Source organism: Manihot esculenta, chromosome 14 (genome assembly GCF_001659605.2).
Source record: "Manihot esculenta cultivar AM560-2 chromosome 14, M.esculenta_v8, whole genome shotgun sequence".
Taxonomy (NCBI): domain Eukaryota; kingdom Viridiplantae; phylum Streptophyta; class Magnoliopsida; order Malpighiales; family Euphorbiaceae; genus Manihot; species Manihot esculenta.
In genome coordinates, this window is record NC_035174.2 from 923,979 (window position 1) to 946,228 (window position 22,250).

Genomic DNA, 22,250 nt, shown 5'->3' on the forward strand with positions numbered 1-22,250 from the left:
GCAAATGATGGATAGGATATGGCAAAAGCGGCTCAGCATTTATTATCCAATTACCACCACAAATGAGCCGCCTGACACTTCTGCCACAACACTCCACCGTCGCGTCCGATAGGACGATCCGTCAGAATCCACCAGAACGATCAAGGTATTAATACTCCTGAATCAATTACGTAAAGAGACGGATTTTACAAAACCCAAATCATAGAAGCTCTCAACTTTCTCCAAGAATTCAGATCCATTAACTTCTCTGTGAATCAAACCCTTGCCTATGTGTCATCATCTCTTTATCGCACCGGATCTCACACATATCAGAACTATAACTACAATAAGTTAAAGTTGATATCTTGTAAGGCTAGCATAGGATTAGGGATTCTTAATCAAATACATATTTATTTTTGCCCTTCCATATGTGTCAAAAAGTAAAAAACAACAAGAGTTAAAAGCAAAGAAAAGTAAAAACAACAATAGTTAAAAGCAAAGTACAATAAGAGTTTGTCCTTGATCTTGCCAATAAAGTTTTCTGCCACGTGAGGAAACTAGGAAAACCATAAAATATAGTTTATATGAACATGGATTAACAAACCAATTAAGACGAGCATAATGATACTGAAAAAACATATGCTCTAAAATTTCCAACACAGACCGGCAAATAAAACATTAAGTCAAACTTAATATGTCATCTAACAAGATTAGCCAACAATGCGTTAGGGAGGGGTCACCAAAGAAAGAACTTTTCTAATTTATTTGTTTTAATCTTTATAATATGAAAAATTAATTACTCAATCCTTTAATTTTATAAAAATGCTTACTAATTAGTCCCTTTAATTAAATGTATTTTAGATTTTTGTGCAAAGAAAATTTACTATATAGTTCCTATTATATAGAAAAACTCATTAATTGGTTAATTTGTTAAAATACATTAAAACATTCTTAAGATATTAAAAATATATTAATTAGTATTTTTATTAATTTTAGCTATTTAGTGTCTGTAAAATAGAAAATTCATTAGTTAATCATTCAATTTTATAAATATGTCTACTAATTAGTTATTCATATTGAAAATATTTGAAATTTTCCTTGAATACTTAACGATTAAAATTGATGGAGAGATTAATTAGTAGATTTTTTAAAATTTATGAGATATTTTAATGTATTTTTCAAAATTAATATATTAATTAGTGAGTTTTTATATACCACATAGACTAAATAATAATTTTTATTTTTATAATACTTAACGGTCAAAATTAATGAAAAAACTAATTAATATACTTTTTAAAATCTCAAAGATATTTTAATGTATTTTTTAAAATTATAAGACATAACTAATAAATTTTTTTATATTATAAATATAAAAAAAATAATTTTTTTATTATGATATTATATACTATGTAAATATAATTTATTATTTATTTTTATATATAACTGTTTATAGAATTATTTATATTTATATTTTATTATTAAATATTATATTTAAAAAAAAATTCTTACTTATTTTTATACAAACAATTTTTAAGAAATAAATAACAAAAAACAAAAACTATTTTTAATTTTGAGAAAGCAAAAAATAAAATTTCTATAATAATATCAAATATACCATTAATTTTCAATTTATTTAGCTTAATTGAATTTAAAATTAAACCGATTAATTACATATTTTTATATTTTATTAATGTAATAAATTATATATTTTTATTAGTTGTTTATAATTTATTAAAATATCTAAAATATTTTAATTATAATCAGCAGCGATTTACTATCAACTATTAACAGTATCTAATAGCTAAATCATACGAGATCTTATAAAATAATAATATAGTTTTTGCTTTTATTTCTCACAGGCCAAGATTTCCTGTTATTTATGTCTACATATAAATAATAAGCCATTTCTTGGGCTTCTTAAGATTTTGTTTAGCTGAGCCGTATGCGTGCGGTAGATGAATGAGGTCTAAAAGCCCAGCTGAGCCCAGAAAGGAAACCCTAGGCTTATCACAATCCACCGATCTCACTCCTCGTTGCTTATATACGCTTCATTTCTCTGACCATCATGTCTGGTTACTGAAGAGAGACACTCGGAAAGCCCTCTCTTCTTTCGCCGCCTCTGTCTCGACTCTTTTGTCCCGTCAGTATTCGCTTTTTTCTCTTTTGATTCTTTATCTTTGTATTACCTGCGATTTTTCTCTTTCTACTCTGTTATCGTAGATTTCGATCTGTTTGCTCTTAATGCTAATTTGGGTTGGATGGCTTAGTTTATGTTTTCTTTTTCTAATTTGTATTTTATCTATTTTTAATGATGTTTCTGTTTAAGTAAGATGATTATTGATGTGGATCGTAAAGTTTAATGTTAAAAAAATGTTTGATTGCTGGAATTGATTTTTTAGTTCATTTATTTTATTACAGTAATACGATTGTATAGGCAACAAATTCAAGTTATTTTCTAAATTTGATCCCCCCCAAAATACGTCACACTGCCTTATCCAGCTGATTTTTGCAGATTTATATAGTAATTCATTCTATCATTGCTATAGTTATCAAATATTTTGTGTAATTTATTGATTGTTTGTGTATGTTTTAAGTGATTTGCTTTTTTAGTGATTAGTTATAAGAGGGAGGAAGGAAGGCTGTTGTAAACTGATTGAGTTTAGGATTGCCTTCTAATATCGGTACCATTTCATCTCTCTCTCTCTCTCTCTCTCTCTTTCTCTCTCTCTCTCTGTCGCCCCCCCCCCCCCCCCCCAAAAAAAAAAAAAAAGGTAGAAGTGGATCATTAGTTGATTGCTTTCAATAATACTGTCTTACATTAGATATTTCTTCTGTAATTTTACTTCAAGTTGTTTTTGTTTTCTGTGCAGTTATACTTAGTGATAGCAATTAGTGGTGAACTCTAAAGACTAGTCAAAATGGTAAGTCTGTTTATCTTGAATCTTTTTGGGAGAGCTGATTTTCTCTGTTTGGGATGATGCTTATGGAGAGTTTTTCTTGATATCTGCAGGTGAAGTTTACAGCTGAGGAGCTTCGTCGAATTATGGATTTCAAGCACAACATTCGTAACATGTCTGTCATCGCACATGTCGATCATGGTATGAGTTATTTTTGGAAGACAATCTTTCTATCAAAAGAGTGTAATTTAGTGGTTTGTACAATAATTGGTTTTTTCTTTGCTTTTATTTATAGCCATTTAATCTTAGTATGTCAAATCTGATCTTATTGTAATCATAATCATTTTTTGCTTTCTGCATTTTAAGTTTTCATTGTGGATTTAAGTCTAAATGTTCACCCCCTGTGCCCATTTTATGTACATGGGCTTCTTTAGCTTTCTCTAACTGTTCAATATTTATTTTGTGGTTCAAATGCAATGCCTTTTTTCTTTTATTATTATTCACTATTAGTTTCTTTGCAGGGAAGTCGACTCTTACAGATTCTCTTGTGGCTGCTGCTGGTATCATTGCACAAGAAGTTGCTGGTGATGTCCGTATGACTGATACCCGTCAGGATGAAGCAGAGCGTGGTATTACAATTAAATCTACTGGTATCTCACTCTACTATGAAATGAGTGATGAGGCACTTAAGAGTTACAAGGGGGAGAGGAATGGAAATGAGTATCTCATCAATCTCATTGATTCCCCTGGACACGTTGACTTTTCATCTGAAGTCACTGCTGCTCTTCGTATAACCGATGGTGCACTTGTGGTGGTTGATTGTGTTGAGGGTGTCTGTGTCCAAACTGAAACTGTGCTTCGTCAGGCTTTGGGTGAAAGGATCAGACCTGTCTTGACCGTTAACAAGATGGACAGGTGTTTCCTTGAGCTCCAGGTTGATGGAGAGGAGGCTTATCAAACATTTCAGCGGGTAATTGAAAATGCTAATGTCATCATGGCAACATATGAAGATCCCCTCCTTGGGGATTGTCAGGTCTACCCTGAGAAAGGAACTGTTGCTTTTTCTGCTGGTTTGCATGGTTGGGCTTTCACCTTGACAAACTTTGCCAAGATGTATGCCTCAAAGTTTGGAGTGGATGAGTCTAAGATGATGGAAAGGCTATGGGGTGAGAATTTTTTTGACCCGGCTACCAAGAAGTGGACTACGAAGAACACTGGGTCTCCAACTTGCAAGCGTGGCTTTGTGCAGTTCTGTTATGAGCCGATCAAGCAGATTATCAATACTTGCATGAATGACCAGAAGGATAAATTGTGGCCAATGTTGCAAAAGCTCGGAGTCACCATGAAGTCCGAGGAGAAGGATTTGATGGGCAAGGCTTTGATGAAGCGTGTTATGCAGACCTGGCTTCCTGCAAGCAATGCTCTCCTGGAAATGATGATCTTTCACCTTCCTTCTCCTTCCAAGGCTCAAAGGTATCGTGTTGAGAACTTGTATGAGGGTCCACTTGATGATCCTTATGCTACTGCTATCAGAAACTGTGATCCTGAGGGGCCCCTTATGCTTTACGTTTCTAAGATGATTCCAGCTTCTGACAAGGGTAGGTTCTTTGCTTTTGGTCGTGTATTTTCTGGCAAGGTCTCAACTGGTCTAAAGGTTAGGATCATGGGTCCAAACTATGTACCTGGTGAGAAGAAAGACTTGTATGTTAAGAGTGTTCAGAGAACTGTTATTTGGATGGGAAAGAGGCAGGAAACTGTTGAGGATGTGCCTTGTGGTAACACTGTAGCTATGGTTGGTTTAGATCAATTTATCACTAAGAACGCAACTTTGACCAATGAGAAGGAAGTTGATGCACATCCCATTCGAGCTATGAAGTTCTCCGTCTCACCTGTTGTGCGTGTCGCTGTGCAATGTAAGGTTGCATCTGATCTGCCCAAGCTTGTTGAAGGTCTAAAGCGTTTGGCCAAGTCAGATCCTATGGTTGTATGTACCATTGAGGAGTCTGGAGAGCACATCATTGCTGGTGCTGGGGAACTTCACCTGGAGATTTGCTTGAAGGATTTGCAAGAAGATTTCATGGGTGGAGCAGAGATCATCAAGTCAGACCCTGTTGTGTCCTTCCGTGAGACTGTCCTTGAGAAATCTTGTCGGGTTGTGATGAGCAAGTCCCCCAACAAGCACAATCGTCTCTACATGGAGGCAAGGCCTATGGAGGATGGGCTTGCTGAGGCCATTGATGATGACCGTATTGGTCCAAGGGATGATCCCAAGGCACGAGCTAAGATATTGTCCGAGGAATTTGGTTGGGATAAGGATCTGGCTAAGAAGATTTGGTGTTTTGGTCCTGAGACTACTGGACCTAACATGGTTGTTGATATGTGCAAGGGAGTGCAGTACCTTAATGAAATCAAGGACTCGGTCGTAGCTGGGTTCCAGTGGGCTTCAAAAGAAGGTGCACTGGCTGAAGAAAACATGAGGGGCATTTGCTTTGAAGTATGTGATGTGGTTCTTCATGCTGATGCTATTCACAGAGGTGGTGGTCAGGTCATTCCCACTGCTAGGAGGGTTATCTATGCATCTCAACTCACAGCTAAGCCCAGGCTTCTTGAGCCAGTTTACTTGGTTGAGATCCAAGCCCCTGAGCAGGCCCTTGGAGGTATTTACAGCGTTCTTAACCAGAAACGTGGGCACGTCTTTGAGGAAATGCAGAGGCCTGGCACCCCCTTATACAATATCAAGGCGTATCTCCCTGTTATAGAGTCTTTTGGATTCTCCAGTACTTTGAGAGCTGCCACCTCTGGACAGGCTTTCCCACAATGTGTGTTTGATCACTGGGACATGATGTCTTCTGATCCACTCGAAGCAGGTTCGCAGGCTGCACAGCTTGTTGCAGACATCCGCAAGAGGAAGGGCTTGAAGGAGCAGATGACTCCTTTATCCGAGTACGAGGACAAGTTGTAAGCGGTTCATCAAGTTGATGAGCTGCAAAATTTGCTATTGCTTTTCAGTTTGCTCTCTGTTCCTTACATTATGAGTTAATGTCTAGTATTAGATGTTTTTCAATGGGAGTAGTTCATCTTTGATGCCACATTTCCCTTTTAGGAGTTTTGAGTATGATGAGGACTATTAATTATTGTTTTGCGGTTTTAAAGTTATCATGATTTGAACTCTTTCGAGGAATATTTGCGAGAGTTGCTCTCGTTTTTCTTTTTTCTCTCTCGTGGTTTGGTTTCTCTTGTAATATTTTCGGAAGCTATTCGAGGATTAAACTTGATAGGAAGATTAATCAATGTTTTTGGTGATGATTGTTATCTTGATGCGGGAACCTAACCTGAATACACTGATTAGAAATTATTTTGAAATTAAATTAGCATATCTTAAATTCTAAAAATTTCAAACCTTTATAGCAATGAGCGAGAAAAGGGGAAAAACACTCCTCAGAAACATCGAACTAGAATGCTGCAGGCATATACAACCTGGGAGGGCTCATCTCCCTCGACTCCATCCAATTTCAATATAATATCAACAAAAATATATATATATTTTTTTTTTGTAAAAAAATGCGAATTCAATACAATAGCAAATTACTACTACTAAAATTAAACATATCTGACCTGGCCACAAAATCTCCGGCAAATCCTTGAAGCAAAACTTGAGGTGAAGTCCCCAGCACCAGCAGAAGGCCAAATGCTTTAGATCAACAAGCTTGGGGTACATTGAATTAGACGAAGATATAATCCCCCTCCCCACCCCCCCCCCCCCCCCCAAAAAAAAAAAAAAAATAGATTGCTCCTTCATAACAAAATCTTAAAATTGCTAACGTAATTTCTTAGATACTTGAAGTTGAACCAGCGTATGTAAATTAATATCATAATCAGATAGTTCTGTTTAGACCTAACCAACCAGTTTTCTCTAATCCAGTTCAAATTCTTAATTAGCCCTAGGCCAGGGCTGGTTTTGTTGCATCAATATGAAACTCCAACTATAACACCCCCAAGTCATAAAAACTCATTGACATCTAAGTTAGACCCAACTAAGGATGATTCACAAAACACTGCCCTATGACAATGTAATACGGTATATTAAATATAGGCTTACTTCATAGAAACTAATTGGCGTTGGGCCTTGAACGTGATAAGAAAAGAATACAGATATCTTGTTTCGATGGCTAGGCCTCCGACCCAAACAACTTTATCGTTAGGTTTCCATTTTATCTGAAGACTTTCTCCTCCAATGTTTTTGGGTTTTTTTAAATACTAGATAAATCAATTATTAAAACCTCAATGTTTTGGACTCACAGTTTAGCGTGCTGGTGAGTCTCTGAATAAATATGAGATATCTTAAATTCTACTCCTTCAATCTTATTAAAAAAAAAATTTCAATATTTTTTTATTAAAAAAAAAAATTTTGAACGCAATAAATTTAAAAAATAAAATTACAAATTATATAATTATGACTTTATATTATTATTATTATTTAAGATAATATCCTTAAGTATACTTATTATTATTATGGACATATTCTTCTTAATATTTATGGTCTTAAAGATAATTATATTATGACGTTCTTATAAGATAATATTTAAATAAAATAATAATTAATACTTCAAAATTTTTTTAAAAAATCCAAATTGAAAACATATAATTCTTCTATCGTTTAATATAAACTTTAAATTATACCTAACATCATTAATTACATCGTCAAATATAGAAAATATAAAGTAAATAGTAAATTATGTCATTAAAAATATAAAAATGAAATAGTAATTCACATAACAGGGACAAAAGCATTAAAAGGGAGCTAGTAAAAAAAAAAATAAAATTGCAGAAACTGTTGCATAATGAATAAAGAAGAAAAGTACAGCAGATCAGATCACCGACACCCACATGGTTTTATGTTAATAATTGTGTTGTGTATCTCCATTGCATTTGCATTATCAAACATTGGCAATGCCATCCATCTCTATTCTCACTTATGTCTTTGTCATCCTCAACGCTTAACCAAATTTGGTGGGATATTTTAATTCCTGTTCAATTGATACTTGCACACAATAATTAATAACTATAATTAAACTATATCACATACAAAAATATAAATCATTTAGCGGAAATCTACAGCAACATCAGATGTCAAAATTAATCAAAATCAACTCTTTAATATAAAGTTTAAGGTTAATTTGAAGACATAAATTTAACAAGGCCAGACGCATAAATAATAAAGTTCAGTCAATTTCGTCTGTTTGTATCAACTGGCCCATTCCTTTCTTTTGGATATTAAACGTTTCTCCACTAATGAGAAAATAATTTTAATTTATAATATATTTCTTTTTTCAAGAGTTTCAAACTTGGTTGAAATTCCTAAATGTATTTGAAAGAATTGGCATCTGCTCTGCTACAGTGGGTACAAAAAAATATCCAAATTCTCAACTTGTCAAAAAATTACAAATTCTCAAAAGAAGCATTCACATTTCCAAAGCAAATGCGAGCCACACAGAATTCTGATTCATGGAAACTTCAAGAAATCTTGTTGATTTGCAATATTCGCCATTATTAATGATATAAAAATATTTAATTAATAGACAAAGCAACTAATTAAGGAACATGATGGTCCATTATTACTATTTGTAGGCCCAATATAAGCAGAGATGAGCACTGGATGGTTGATGGCACAATCATATTGCAGTGCAATAATAGCAAGTAGTAGTAAATGTTTGCTCTCCTACATTGGTCCAATGCGTTGGCTGATTCTTTGTAATGTCACCTTTCAAATCCTATCTGAATTGTCTTGTCTTTTTCACTGTAAGAATGTGAAGCTTTGAAAAGAGAGAAGAAAGGTGAAATATACATAGACATACTACTCATATCTCTCTTGGTGGGCATCATTACTTTGGAATCACTTTTCATATATTATTTTAACCCATTACTTACTCCAATCACACATCTCTTCATCCTATCCATCCACATGGAGAATCCATTGCATTTGCTAGTTATCGTCTATGCCCACTTACGTATCTACCAAGCTGCGAGAATGATTCATTTTAGTGGCCAGCTTTTCAGTGGTGCCTAATCTAAGACAAGAAGGAACTATTGCACCACTTTAGACAAAGTGGCAATTGATATGAGAGAGAAAAAGAGCAATGATTTTACCAAAGATGGAGGAGTTGGGTTAGCGACCACAATCTCCAAAACCCCATTAATGGGGGATGACTGAGACTTGATCAAGCTCATAGCACATGAATCTATATATTGTGCCTAGTGGGGGAAGCTGATGTTTACACTTGCACATCAAATCTGCCAAACTAGAAAAAAGAATAGTTGCAACAGCTTCCCTTTGCTTTTGCCTTTTTTGGTGCTAGCTGCTTTTTTACTAATGATAATAATATTTTTCCCTCCCTCACTGTGATGTTTCATCCATAGTGGGGGTTTTCAGGATTCAAAATTGCAATAAATATTGTCTTTTTTTTTTTTTTTTTTTTTTAAAAAATCTTTAGCCTTACTCCACCCATCACACCAAATCCATCCACGTAAAGTAGACTCATGGCAGGTCAAATAAATTCCCACATAAAGAAGAGAAAATATATATATGTAGATCCATTGTGAGAGATATGATTTTCTAGGTGAATAATGCTTTATGCCCCTTTTTTCTTTTGGGTTTGTGGATTGACCCACCATTTCCTTTTTCAAAAGAAAATTTTATTACCCTTTACACTTTCAACATTGTAGAATAAGATTGGTGGAGAGCATCATCAAAACACTAGCCAATCAATATTAATTACATTAATTAATATAGTGCTTACTTAATCAAAATATCATTTTATTGGCAAGAATTTCCGCATTGGTTTCAAGTATTATACCATTTCCCTGTATTATAAATTAGCCCCTAGGAATTCTCCACCTTTAATTGGTTTCAGGGTAATCATACTTAATTAGAAATGGCAACAAAGTCTGAGCTTGACATGCCCTATTTTGTATTGGCTTGTGACATGTGGGCCTAAGATAAAACCAAGAAAAAGAAAAGGGCAATCTAATCTAAGATGGAGTAGAACATGAGAGAGAGAAGAGATGAGATGAAAGTTAAGGTTGCAATCATGGACCTCTTTGATTGAGATCCACATTCATATTCTATGCTTTGTTTTGGGCAAATATTAGTTTGGGAACCCCACCTTAATAGAGAAGAAACAAGAAAGAATAATGGGTTTATGTGAGCTAAGTGGACAACTTAGGTGACACACATTTCCATCCCCTTTACGCTCTCACAAAAAGATAATAAAGGCATCAAAGCATGGACCTAAGATACTTGGCATTGGGTCAAGTGTCACTTTCCTCATAGTCGGCATTTGGTTGGGCCCGGTGAGTAGTGTGTAGCTGACGATGAATTGGAGCGAGCATTTACAATTTGAGTGCCTTGTTGGAATATGTATCATGTGAAGTCTTTATTGGAAGTATAGTAGTAGAAGTTGATGACCCACATGAAATTGATATGTGATTCTATAGGGAAAGGGGACCAAACCCCATTTCTAATTAAGCACTGCCCTCACTAATTTATTCACATTTCTCTTTCACTACAGCAAGCATATGGTATGGGGTTGTGTGTTTTCCTGTCTTTGCTTTGCTTGTCTTCTCACGGGATTATTATTGTTTATTACATCTTTGGTTTCATTATTGTCAGATTGGGATTCCAATCCAATGTGCATTTCAACTAAACCCACACAATAATTTATATTTCTCCTTCTTCTTTTAAAAAAGATAAACAATTTTAATTTTAATTTTTTTTTTAAAAAAAAAAATCATTCTTACTAACTCAAATAATCCTATTAAATTATATCTATCCATTTTGTAACTACTATATGTCTCTTAAGATAGTGCTTTGAAAAAAATATTATTTTTTTTTAAATATAATTATCAAATGTTACATCTTCACCATCCCATAAATAAATCTAATGGCGGCCTAACATGGGATGGGACCCATATTCTAATTATGCACTATTGTTTTAATTGTATTTGATGGAGGCAACCCCACAAATAAATATATAATTTTTACAATTCATTTAAGCCTAAATTGATTTCGTCAAAACCTATAATAATAAAGATGAGTCTCCCAATATTTTCGCTAAAGATAAAAGTATATCTTATTGCATGAAACACTCAACTTATCATTATTTTTTCCTTTTTCTTTTTAAAGCTCAACATATTCATTTCTATTTATACAAAGCACAAATTAATGATATTTTTTTTACCATTTATATATATAATTCTTAAGAGATTCATTTAGCTATAGATATCATCTCCTAAGTTTCTAAATATTTAATTCATTGTGAATTGAAAATGTAAAATTTGTTGTCTTAAATTTAAGATGGGATTGAATTAAGAAATACAGTCAATTTGTTGATACTTCAAAGACAAATTTGAATTGTAGGCGCTCCGTTGACATCATTATTTGGATTTGGCAGAGAAGAGGCAAAAATTCAATTATGCAATAAAATAATTTCAACAATTTATTGCAAAAAGTCGTTACATGCGATTTACACGAGATGCAAATAAATTAAATATTTTTTTTTAAAAAAAAAAGTTTATAATTAATAAAATATTTATTTTTTCTGAATGGAAAAATATAGCTTTTAAAATAGGAGATGTAGTAATTAAAATTAAAATTAAAATTGATTGATAAAATGATAGCATGTGCAGTAGTGGCCATTATGATGTTTGAATGGGCAATAAACCTACCAAAAAGAAAAGCATCATTCACCATTTCTTTTTATGGCAAAATGTTGTCCTAGTTTTTTATTAGATTCCTAGTCCAATTCTCACTTGCCCAACTCCCACTTGTCCTTTTTACCATTTCATTATTAATCACACATAACTACTCAATACGGCAATGTTAATTTAATTTCACTTTTAATTTTAATTGAAACCGCATATTTTTATTACAGTTTTAATTAAATAGATTCAAGTATTGAAATATATTTATTATTAAATTAATAAATAATTTTAAATAAAATAATAATAATTATAAAAAATAAAAAATAAAAAGCACCGGGGGATCCGATTCTAGAGTTAGGGAGGGGATGCCGGTCATAAAGGGACAGAGGGTACTGATAAGGTGGGCCCGGTGATCCTAAAAACAAAATCTCCTATTATTTTAGTGTTGTCCTTGTTACTTTCTCCTTATTGAATGCTAACTTTGGAGTTTTGTGCGTGCTTACGTGGGTCCTTGGAAAAACTTTTTTTTTTTTTTTTATAAAAAAAAATTGTTTTCAGAAAATGGGCCATTTGATTAGTAGGCCAAATTTGAAGGTTGAAATGCTTGAATGAGAACTGAACGTGACTTGTAAACAACTTGGACACATTTTCTATGCACGTACCACTATTATTGGAGGCCATGTAATATTCCCAATTCAATGGTTACCTTTATTGGAATTGACTTTTTATCATTTAGTACAAAAGCTTTTTTAGATTTTTCATTTACAAATCCTTGCTTTGCTTTTTCTTTTTCTAAATTGATAAAATTTCCTATAAGTAAATCAAAATTTTTAAAAAACTTGATACGCACAACAAGGGGAAACTTCTCAATATTCAGGCACCAAACCAAAGAAAATTAGTGAGTAAAAAAGGAAGCGATGATCTGCAAATGGGCAACAAACTTTTTAGCCTTTCAATGTTGAAATAAGAAGTTAATTTTGTATTAGAGTTGAACGTCTCTCTCATCACTTTCACTTTCACTTTCCCAGTTGCGTTACATGCCAATCCTAGGCCTGCCTAACTTTTGTCTTTTTCTTCTTCTCAAAGTATAAATTTCTCCATCAAACACCCATCTTCAACCTTCATCAATAATCACTACTTACTACTTAGCAATGCCCATTAGCGGGATAACTCTATGGTACTTTTTTAACATATATTATATTTGTAATTTTCTCGAATTTTATGTTTGAAATTTTCAAAATTTCAATGGATGGTTTCCCATAAGTAAATAATAGTGGAGGCAGAGGAAAAGGCCAAGGGTGGTATGGTTTAGCTTTTGATAACAGTCCTTATTGACAAAGACAAAAGAGGCAGCAGACTAACGTGCCTCCTTCGTTCATCACTATTCTCAACAAACTTGCACGCTAACCTGCGCTACACATTCAATATATCGTCATCATCATTTCACGATTTTTTAGACGCCTTATTTATTTTATACTCTCCTAATGTAACGTTCACAGCGAAGATAACTGAAAATAATGATAACGTCGTCGTCTAGAATACGCCAACCCATGATGCATATATTACGTTACTTTAGGTCTTATCTATTTTACCTTTTCTTGACTCTTTCGGTGGGCCTCCAACCACCCATTCTCATGTCCTTTTCTTCCTTTATTTCTCATTTATTTTCTTCGTATTTATGCCATGTAGCGGTTTGGAAGAAAAGACCGGATAATAGAGATTACTGTTTACTCTTGTATTAAACTGTTAATCCGATTTGATGATTTCATCCAGTTTAGATTGCTATTTTAAAAATACTGCATATGTCAAATCTAGGGATAACAATGAGTAGATTATTTTTGATACCTTTCGATTAAATTTTAATAATATAAATTTAAATTTAAAAAATAATATTTATTATTTTAAATTTTATTTATAGAGTATTTACTATTGAGATCTGTTTATATAAATAATTTAATATAAAAATATAGATTTCATAATAATATTTATAGTTATTATATTTTTTTTAAAAATAAAATTTAAATAATTTTTAGAAATATTAAATTTTTTAAATAAAAATTATTAAAAATATATATAAAATTAAACAAATTCAAATTTATTCAATAATAGTAATTAAATTTAAAATAAATTCAGATAATTTAAATTAATTTTTAATTAAATTTAAAATAATTTAAATGTTATTAATATAAATTAAATTTAAATTCAAATAATTTAATTTTTATAACTATTTCATATTCACATTTCTAGTCAAACTAAAGCACCGGGAAGTAAAAAACTCGAACGCTCTTGGAACCGTTCTGATCAAATCGGTCTAATCGTCAAATTGATTATTTAATGCAATTGAGTTTGATTTGAGAACCGCCATGTTGGTTGGCCAGAGCCACGTAAAAGTAAGAAACAAGAAAAAGTGTTTTTCTTTTTTGCCCCCAGAGTTCCTCTTTTTGCACAAACACATCCAGTGATCACTGATGAACGAGCGTTTCATCAGACAGGAGAAAAGTAAAATCGTGCGCACGGAAGATAAGTGCTACTACTGCCACTACATAATAACAGCGACATTTGCGCGCGTTCTACGTGTCAGCTTTTGCCTCGCACCTGTCCCTTTCTTGTTCTCGTTGACTACACGGGTTGCTCTCCAAGCGTGACCTCACGCGCATTTCACCTAAGGCCTAATCACCGTCCCATCTGTCGGGTAGATGCGTAATCTAGGGTGTCGGGTCCCATATTTCCCTCCCACGCTCCCACTTCTAACTTATTTCGCTTCCCTTGCACCTTTGCAAAAATACGCCGGCTTATCCACATTTTTGTCAAAATTAAATTTATTTATTTAGCTTCTTTTTTTCTTTTAACCAATACAAGTAACAGCATCCTCGGTTTAATTATTCCTCAGCCAAAAATTAGCCAAATCTTTTGCAGCTTTTTCTCCAACGAAAATACCAAGCAAAATTTGGAAAATGCAACCTCCCTTGTTCAGCAAGTGGGCAAAACCAGAACACAAACCGAACGAAACAAACGAAAATTGTAAATGCAATAAAAGAATCATCATTCTAACTAATCCACAACGGCAATGAAATTAACCTTTTTTTTTTGTGTTTTCTTGAATTTTCTTTTTTGTTTTTTAGGAATTCTATCGTTTTTCTGGTGCTTTGGTCACTCATGACATGTTAACAAGGAAACTGGCATTCTTGGTGGCTTTACAGATTGGGCAAGCATTGAGACTAGACCCACAAACAGTGCAGAGGCACAGATGCCTGCATGGCAATAGCAACACACACGATTCCTCCTTCCCACAGTTCCTGCAGAGCCTACTAATTGTGTCCTTATCCAGCATCCCCCCACTTACCAACGTACACCGTTCCGATAACTTATCCCCCTCGCCGCCACCGCTGCTGCCACAGCATGACTGGGCATCGTCCATTTCTGCTGCCGTTTCGCCTAATCCTGCGCCTCGGGTGCGCTCGTCCATAACCTGCGCTGCCAGGACTTGTTCCAGGTTTGTCCTTAGGGCATTGGCCGTGGCCTCGTTGGTTTGTGCCAGGTCTCGCCATATTTGGTTCTCTATGCACAAGGATTTCACCCTCTCTTCCAGTGCCCAATTTAATTTACCTATCTTCTCGATTTCTTCTTCTTTTGCCCTTAGCGTCTTCAGCATTCCTTCCTCTATTGCCTCTATTATCCTTCTCGCTTGTCTCTTTCTCCTGTCTTCCAACTCCATCCTCACTTTCTCCATCTATACAATTATAACATTCAAACTTAATTAAACCGATTACTCATCAACATCTTTCGTATTAAAAAAAAGATTAAAACGATAACATTGAAAGATACGTACATGTTGAGAAATAAGGCGATCGATGTCTAGTTGCTGTTGCTCGATCTGGAGGGAGAGGTCTTGGCCTAGAAAGGAGAAGGGAGAAGCAGTCTTGATGAGTTGGGGAGTTGGGCATGGGAGAAGAGGACTGATAGATTCTCTTGGGCGCTTTCTGGACATAGGCAGATTGTAGTTGTAGGTGAGGCCGCTTTCAGATTTGATTGGTGTTTTTTGAGGGATTGAATCTGTGTTTACGGAACTGTACATGGGAAGCAGAGTCTCTGCAGTTGTAGTTCCTGATAATGGAACTCGATATCCCATCTGTGGGTTGTAGATATTCGAATTTGCTTCAATATGATTCATTATTTCCCTGTAAATTCATCACCAGATAGGAGGAGGAGGTTACCCTCAAGAATAGAATCGCGCGTTCAGACGCACATTGACATACCATATACATAGATAAGAGAGAGAAAAAAAAAAAAAAAAAGAAGAAGAAAAAGTACCTGTTGCCTAAGAGTTGTGAAGGGAAGAGATTGAGATGCCGGGCTTCTACAGCCATGGGAAAATGAAGATGAAGATAAAGATGAAGATGAAGAAGATGCTTTGGATTTGGTTTCTGCTGTGTGTTGCTTTAAAGGCAGTGTCGTTGTATGCCTTCCGTTTCGCTTTCTTGGATTAGTGGTTGGTTTTGTAGTGCTTTGTTTTTTAGAGAAGAACAAAGGGGTGAGAAAATGAACAAGGGGGCATGCAATAAGAGGTGGCAATGCTGTATCCGTATGGTGGGGTTTATTTAGGGTTTGGTTTGGTCTAGAGAGAGAAAGCTAGGCATGGAGAGAATCAAATCAAAACACAAATAATACTTCTAGATAGTTTTGATAATATTATTATATAGATATAGGAGAGAGAGAGAGAGATAGATTTCCACGGTTGGTTTGGGTTCTTTTGTCTATTTTAGGATTCGGTTACAATGAAAACCCCATCCTCCCTACTGGACTCCAATTCTGTAACGAACAGAGTTCCTGGTAACTCCGTAGTTACAGCCATTTTCCAGGGGCATTTACGGAATATTAATCACTATCAATTATCATGGGGTAACTGGCTTCATTGTAAAATTAAAAAAGTAATAGTAATAATAAAAAGTCTGTTGGAGATTTTAATATAACTGACAAGCAGCAGGGGCATCTGCCACGAACTCAGCTGCCCACTGGAGCCAGCCACGTTGACACAGTGAACAACGTGGCGAGGGTAAGGGGGTCCACGAATACACGTGTGGGACAGGGTAAAACAGAACTCAGTGAAGAGGATAAAGACAAAAGCAGGCAGTGTGGGCCCAAGAGAGATTGGATTGTTGTCAAGATAAAAGGGAACTAATAATAAATAAGGGGGGCGTTGAGAAAAGGCGGTACGGTGTACCCAGTCAGAGTCAGGAAACTTTGGCAGTTTCTCTCTTTACTAACCCTTCCTCCCCGCTTCTGATTTTTTCTGATTTAAGACACGTTAATTCTTGCTGGTCGCATGGGAAACGTTGGCTTAGCTTTGGCATTTTCCCCTGCTACGTGGCTACCTTTCAGTTTCCCTTGCCAAGCCACAGATAAATTTCTTCACCGCTCCATCCAAATTTATTCATTTAAATACATAACTTCACAATTTCATTTATTTTATTTTAATTTGTTAATCTTATCTTAATAGTTTTTTTTAATATTCCACAATTGCTTGCTTGATTTGCCTCGGAAGCAACAACTTTTCAACAGAGCGTAGTTACCAAAATTTTGTTGATATCTCGAATTGGATTTCCACATTTAGGGCCTACATTGATGCAATTGATGAATTGTATTTGGGAATTATTGACTAAATCTTTAATAATTGACCAATCAATTCTCTAACTAAGTTTCCCAATTAAGCTCATGCCATTAGAATTGTATACGTAGTTCTCAGTCTTCTGACAATTTAAGCTTTGTTAATGCGATTATTAATAAACACCTTGGCAAATTAAGCAATAAATCAAACCACTATTATTATTGCCTATAAATTACTATTTTACAAGTTCAATGAACGATTGTGATAGTTATCCGATTTTGACCTTTGTGCACATCAAATTTATTAGTATTGTTTAAGTGTTGAAGCAAGCCATGTTGAGTTTAAATTTATTAGGCAACTTTGATTTAAATTTATTGTCATCGTGCTATAGGAATCTAATCACACTTCAGCTTAATTAATTTCTAATCCATTAACCTATCTCATTAATTAATTGTCATATTCCATCTGATTTATCAAGATATAATTATTATAAAAGAGACGTTGAATTAGCATAAATAAAGATTAATTTGTAAATCACAATCTAAAATATTTCATTTTTACATTGTATTTTTAAACTTAATTTTAATATTGTTAGATGAACGGGCTACAATTAAAAGGACAAAACGACAAATAAATCTGTCAACTAACCCAAAAATTTGACCTATTAGGCAAGGGGTTATGGTTGCTGACACTGTTGTCTGATGTTAATATAATAATACAAAAGATTAGTATATAAACACTAATAATAGCTGTTGAGCTCCAGCAACTGCAAGTATTGGGGCTGTATGGGTAAAGTCGTAAAGATACAATAAAAAGCAAGGCATGATTATAAGATAACACACGCCGGATGAGGCAGGCCGTACAGACACAGGGCCACGCTGCATTAAAAATAAAACACCTTGGCTTGGACTTGGCTCTTCTTTCCCATCTCACTATTTAATAAGATTTTCTTTTTTTTAAACAAAAAAAAAGAAATCCTTTAATTTCTTAATTGAAAATTTTGGACCTTTTAACAATAAAAATAATTTAAATCGAAAACGATGAAATCTAAAATATTAATAGTTTTTTTTTTCCATAAAAATTATGCTAATATGTAGGTGACGTGAATATAGATACATATATAATTACACGATTTAAAGAAAATTGAAGAGGGAGATGGCGGGACCCCACAAGATGAAAGGTTAGATGAAAAGTAGCTAGCTAGATGGATGGATTCGGCGTCCCCTTTTCCTCACCTTTCTCTTTTATTCTATAGCTCTATTATTGCATGCATCAAGCCAACCATATTTCGACCACTCTTTCGTTTAACCTCCACCGAAATTGAAAATAAAAGAACATCGTAGAAAAAAGCAAAGTGAAAAATCATAAAGTTATGGAAAAAAGAAGTAATGGATCACAACCCATCTCAAATTCTCCTACTTTATTGTAGAGAAAGAAAGAAAGAAAGAAAAGAGTAGTAAATTGGACGGCTATGATTGCTGTATGCATGTTGTCATGATAAATTAAGACAGTAGAAGTCCTTAATATATGAAAAAAGAAGAAGAAAAGAATATAAAATATCATGTTTATGTCTGTGGTTCCCCTCCTTTTAGGGCAAAAATGTATATATACTGCATCTTGACTTGATGTGGGAGTTTTCTTTATGCTTTGAGGAGTTTTCTTTATCTTTTCTTCCATTCAACTTAAAGTTGGTGGCTTTGTATTGTACATGTGATCTCCACCCTTTTTTAAGTCTCACCTTATGGGAATCTCTCCTTGTTTTAGCTTTTGGAGAATCTCATTCATCACTCCCGCAAATCCACAAATGCTTTGAAAATGTCAGCTACTGCTAATACTGCATTTGTAATTTATTAATTAAATAAATTAAAGGAAAGATCAGGCATATGGTAATGGTCTAGCAAGTGTTGATGATAATTAATGAATGAGGTTCCTCACAGCAAAGCAAGGAAAAAGAAAACAATACTCTCACTTTCTTCTTTCTCTTTATTATTTATATTAATTTTGCAATTTGCTGCTCATGGGTCAGTTGAACTATCATTATTTCTTGTGTTTGAAACATACCTTACTTGTACTCGGGATTCTTAGAGAGGTTAGCTTTGCATCTCCACCAGAAAATTTGACCGATAGGTTAACAGAGGAGGGAAAAGAAGAAGTGGGGTTGAAAGATTTGAGAGATAGAGAGAGATACAGAGAATGCATTAATGGATATGTGGACCCCCAAAGATAAAAGTAGGGTACTTGATTCTATTTATCTTCACCGATATGGCATCGTGTGCATTTACTCATCAATTTGATGGGTGGGGTGGGATACGCACCACATAGCCTTCTCCCTTTGATTACATTTAATATAATTAATTGAAGTCTTTCTTTGTATAATAATTGAAGCAAAAATAAATACTACAACAACAGATGCCGAGAAAGATGAGTAGGAGAGATCAAAGTTGGATTGAATATGAGGGGTGGGAGTGATGAACTTTGGAAAAGACATAAAATACTAGAGGAAGTACACGTTTCTCAATGCACCATCTCTGTGTTTTCTATGCACCAAAAACTTCTCATTTCTCAGCTGGCCTTCATGTTTCCATGTGCATATCCATGCTTTGTCCACATATCGACAGGTACTTCTTTCGCATTCATTTCCTACACGTATTGTTTGGGAGATGGCAGATGCTAGAGAGCTCTGCACCACCTCTCTTCCAATGAAAACTACTTGACATTTTATTACATATAATATTTGTATTGTATTATTCATGGTTGTTGGTTGACCCAATTGAGCATTAATTAGACAATTGCTCCTTCTTGTCATCCTTGTCTGAATTTTAGATGGGCATTCATTACTTTTCTCACATCTATGCAAGTTTCTTGTGGGAACGCTCGTGACCATATCCACCCTACATATATATAGAGTTCTCAACCGTTTCTCACGCCAAGAATGATTGAATAATATTTAATGGAGGATTCTATTCTCATAAATGTTACAAATTATGGCTATTAATATCTTTTAATTTTATCAAAGTCGCTAAGTGATAATATTCTTTGCACAATTTTGATGATATGATACAATACATAGCAGGCTATGTGCCTTACTGTACATATATATATATATATATTTTAAAATACTGGTTCAAGTATATGATCATAAAGGCACTTGGTGGTTGTTGAGCCTTTGTTGATGACTATTTCCTTATAATCACATGAATTCAACCTCCTTACTTTTCTTTTTTTAAACCCATCTTCGTCCTTCGACAAAAAAAAAAAAACACATCTTTGTCAACTCAAAATGCTTAATTGTCGATCATATGCAATCGAATATTTTGGAGCCATATAATTGACCACGTCCACAACTACAAGCTACCGACATACTTCAGAAGAATTTGTGGATAATGGGCCTTTAACCATTTCATAGTTGCTCCAGAAATTTGTTGGCTCAGCTGAAGAAAATTTGAATATATCCTGTTAACAACTTAAGAGGGCCATTTCTTGGCTTGAAATATATACAAAATTGCACAAGTACAAGGTAATGCCACAAGCAATTGACGGGGCCTTTGTTGAACTTCTACCACCCAATGTGGCCGTCCTTTCTAGTCTCTAGTAAACCCCGTCCCAGAAGCAAAGTTTCTTTCCGTTTACTACAAATAAACATTCAGGACCCGCCCTATATACCTACACTTTCCTTTTTGTAACCCTATCTCACAAAACTTTCTCTGGTGGTAGTTACTAATGGCTCTCTACGATGAGCAACAAATTCCTAGTCAGTATAACACAACATTTTAATTCAAAACATGATGGATTCTTTTGATTTAATGTGTACTGATAATATTACATGGTCTGCAGCTATATATCCGCCGCCCGTGACATCATTTCCACCAGCAGCAGCTCATCCAATGGTGCACGCACAAGATCACAATGCCTTACAACCACCACCACCACAATTGTTTATCCCACAAACGATGGTCCAGGCTACCCGAATTACATACCCCTTAAGCTGTAGAGACCAAAAGGAAGGGTGGTGATGGCTTTTGGAAAGGATGGTAATCAAGCACTGCTCTATCCCACTCCCAAGATATAAACCAACTTTCAATTGATATGACATTTCTTGCATGATCTTGTTTTTGCAGTTTTGCTGCCTTGTGTTGCTGCTGTGCCTTAGACATGTTCTGTTGCTGAAGACTATATATCAGATAGTTCAAGTTCCTTTTTGTTATTAATCGTTTTCATTAATCTAATTCATGTGGTGATTGAAATGGTAATTACATGCATGTCTCATTAGTGTTCATGTAAAACTGGTTCATGGTGACCTATTCTCTGATCAGCAGAAGACATAAATATGTTCCATGGTAAGGTTTTTTGGTGTCGAATGAATGGTCTCCACGCATTTTATTCTTCCTCAAAAGATTAACATAGGGACCTTAACAAATGACAACTAAGCTGTAAACCAAGATAGGATTAGCGCATACAATAGAATAAAGACCAAACTAGTACAAGAATATTCATTGTGATGCGGTTTGCAACTTTGTGTGATAAAGGTTAGTGCTTTAGCCACTACATGAACCCGTTTCGGCCTTAAACGGCACAGATTACAGACCCAGCTAAAATGGGTTTTGAGCCTCAGCAACCCAACCTGAGAGCCAGAGAGTAGAGGACTATTTATGGGCTTAAAAGAATAAATAGAACTTGATTAAAGGGCTATCTTTAAAAGAGTGTCTGGGCCATATGGCCCAGATTGAGAGCCCAATTGAAAGGTTTTGTGTTCAATGCAAGTAATTCTCAAATAAGCAAAATTGCTCAAAGGTCTAAGCAGGGTGATCCAAAGACCAAAAGAAGGTTAGGAAAATATTACTGCCAGTGGTGGTCGAAGTTCATCTGATATTCCGCTAGATTGATTGTGCGAGATTCACAATACCACTTTCGATCCTTGGTTCTTGAAAGCGGCCTGCAGGGATATCGAGGATTCCCTTCCATAGTCTAGAAGGTGACTACCTTTCAGTTATAATCAGTCAAGCTCTGCTGTTCCTCGTGATAAACGCTCTTGTAACCAAGCTGCCTATTCACCAGCCATTATATTTCTT

At 34.6% G+C, this 22,250-nt stretch overlaps 2 protein-coding genes and 1 long non-coding RNA gene across 5 annotated transcripts; 2 read left to right on the forward strand and 1 right to left on the reverse strand.

The window, feature by feature from the left end:
• The first annotated feature begins 1,983 nt into the window (after positions 1-1,983).
• LOC110630666 (elongation factor 2) lies at positions 1,984-6,086 on the forward strand. 3 transcript variants are annotated; one of them, XM_021778190.2, is made up of 5 exons: positions 2,031-2,119; positions 2,590-2,660; positions 2,850-2,900; positions 2,990-3,077; positions 3,398-6,086. In XM_021778190.2, the coding sequence occupies exons 3-5, from the start codon at positions 2,898-2,900 to the stop codon at positions 5,836-5,838; spliced, it is 2,532 nt and encodes an 843-aa protein (XP_021633882.1). In that variant the 5' UTR covers positions 2,031-2,119; positions 2,590-2,660; positions 2,850-2,897; the 3' UTR covers positions 5,839-6,086. The 3 variants fall into 3 exon arrangements, with proteins under 3 accessions (XP_021633881.1, XP_021633882.1, XP_021633883.1); XM_021778191.2 differs by having other exon boundaries at positions 2,034-2,119; positions 2,597-2,660; XM_021778189.2 differs by lacking the exon at positions 2,590-2,660 and having other exon boundaries at positions 1,984-2,119.
• An 8,558-nt stretch (positions 6,087-14,644) lies between these two features.
• On the reverse strand, positions 14,645-16,241 carry LOC110600648 (probable BOI-related E3 ubiquitin-protein ligase 3). The gene is made up of 3 exons (XM_021737524.2): positions 15,888-16,241; positions 15,406-15,754; positions 14,645-15,306 (listed from the first exon to the last, which is right to left on the reverse strand). The coding sequence occupies exons 1-3, from the start codon at positions 15,941-15,943 to the stop codon at positions 14,731-14,733; spliced, it is 981 nt and encodes a 326-aa protein (XP_021593216.1). The 5' UTR covers positions 15,944-16,241; the 3' UTR covers positions 14,645-14,730.
• Positions 16,242-19,470: 3,229 nt separating this feature from the next.
• On the forward strand, positions 19,471-21,976 carry LOC110631368. The gene is made up of 3 exons (XR_002490498.2): positions 19,471-19,799; positions 21,016-21,212; positions 21,300-21,976. It is a non-coding gene; the product is annotated as an uncharacterized LOC110631368 (long non-coding RNA).
• The last annotated feature ends 274 nt before the right edge of the window (positions 21,977-22,250 follow it).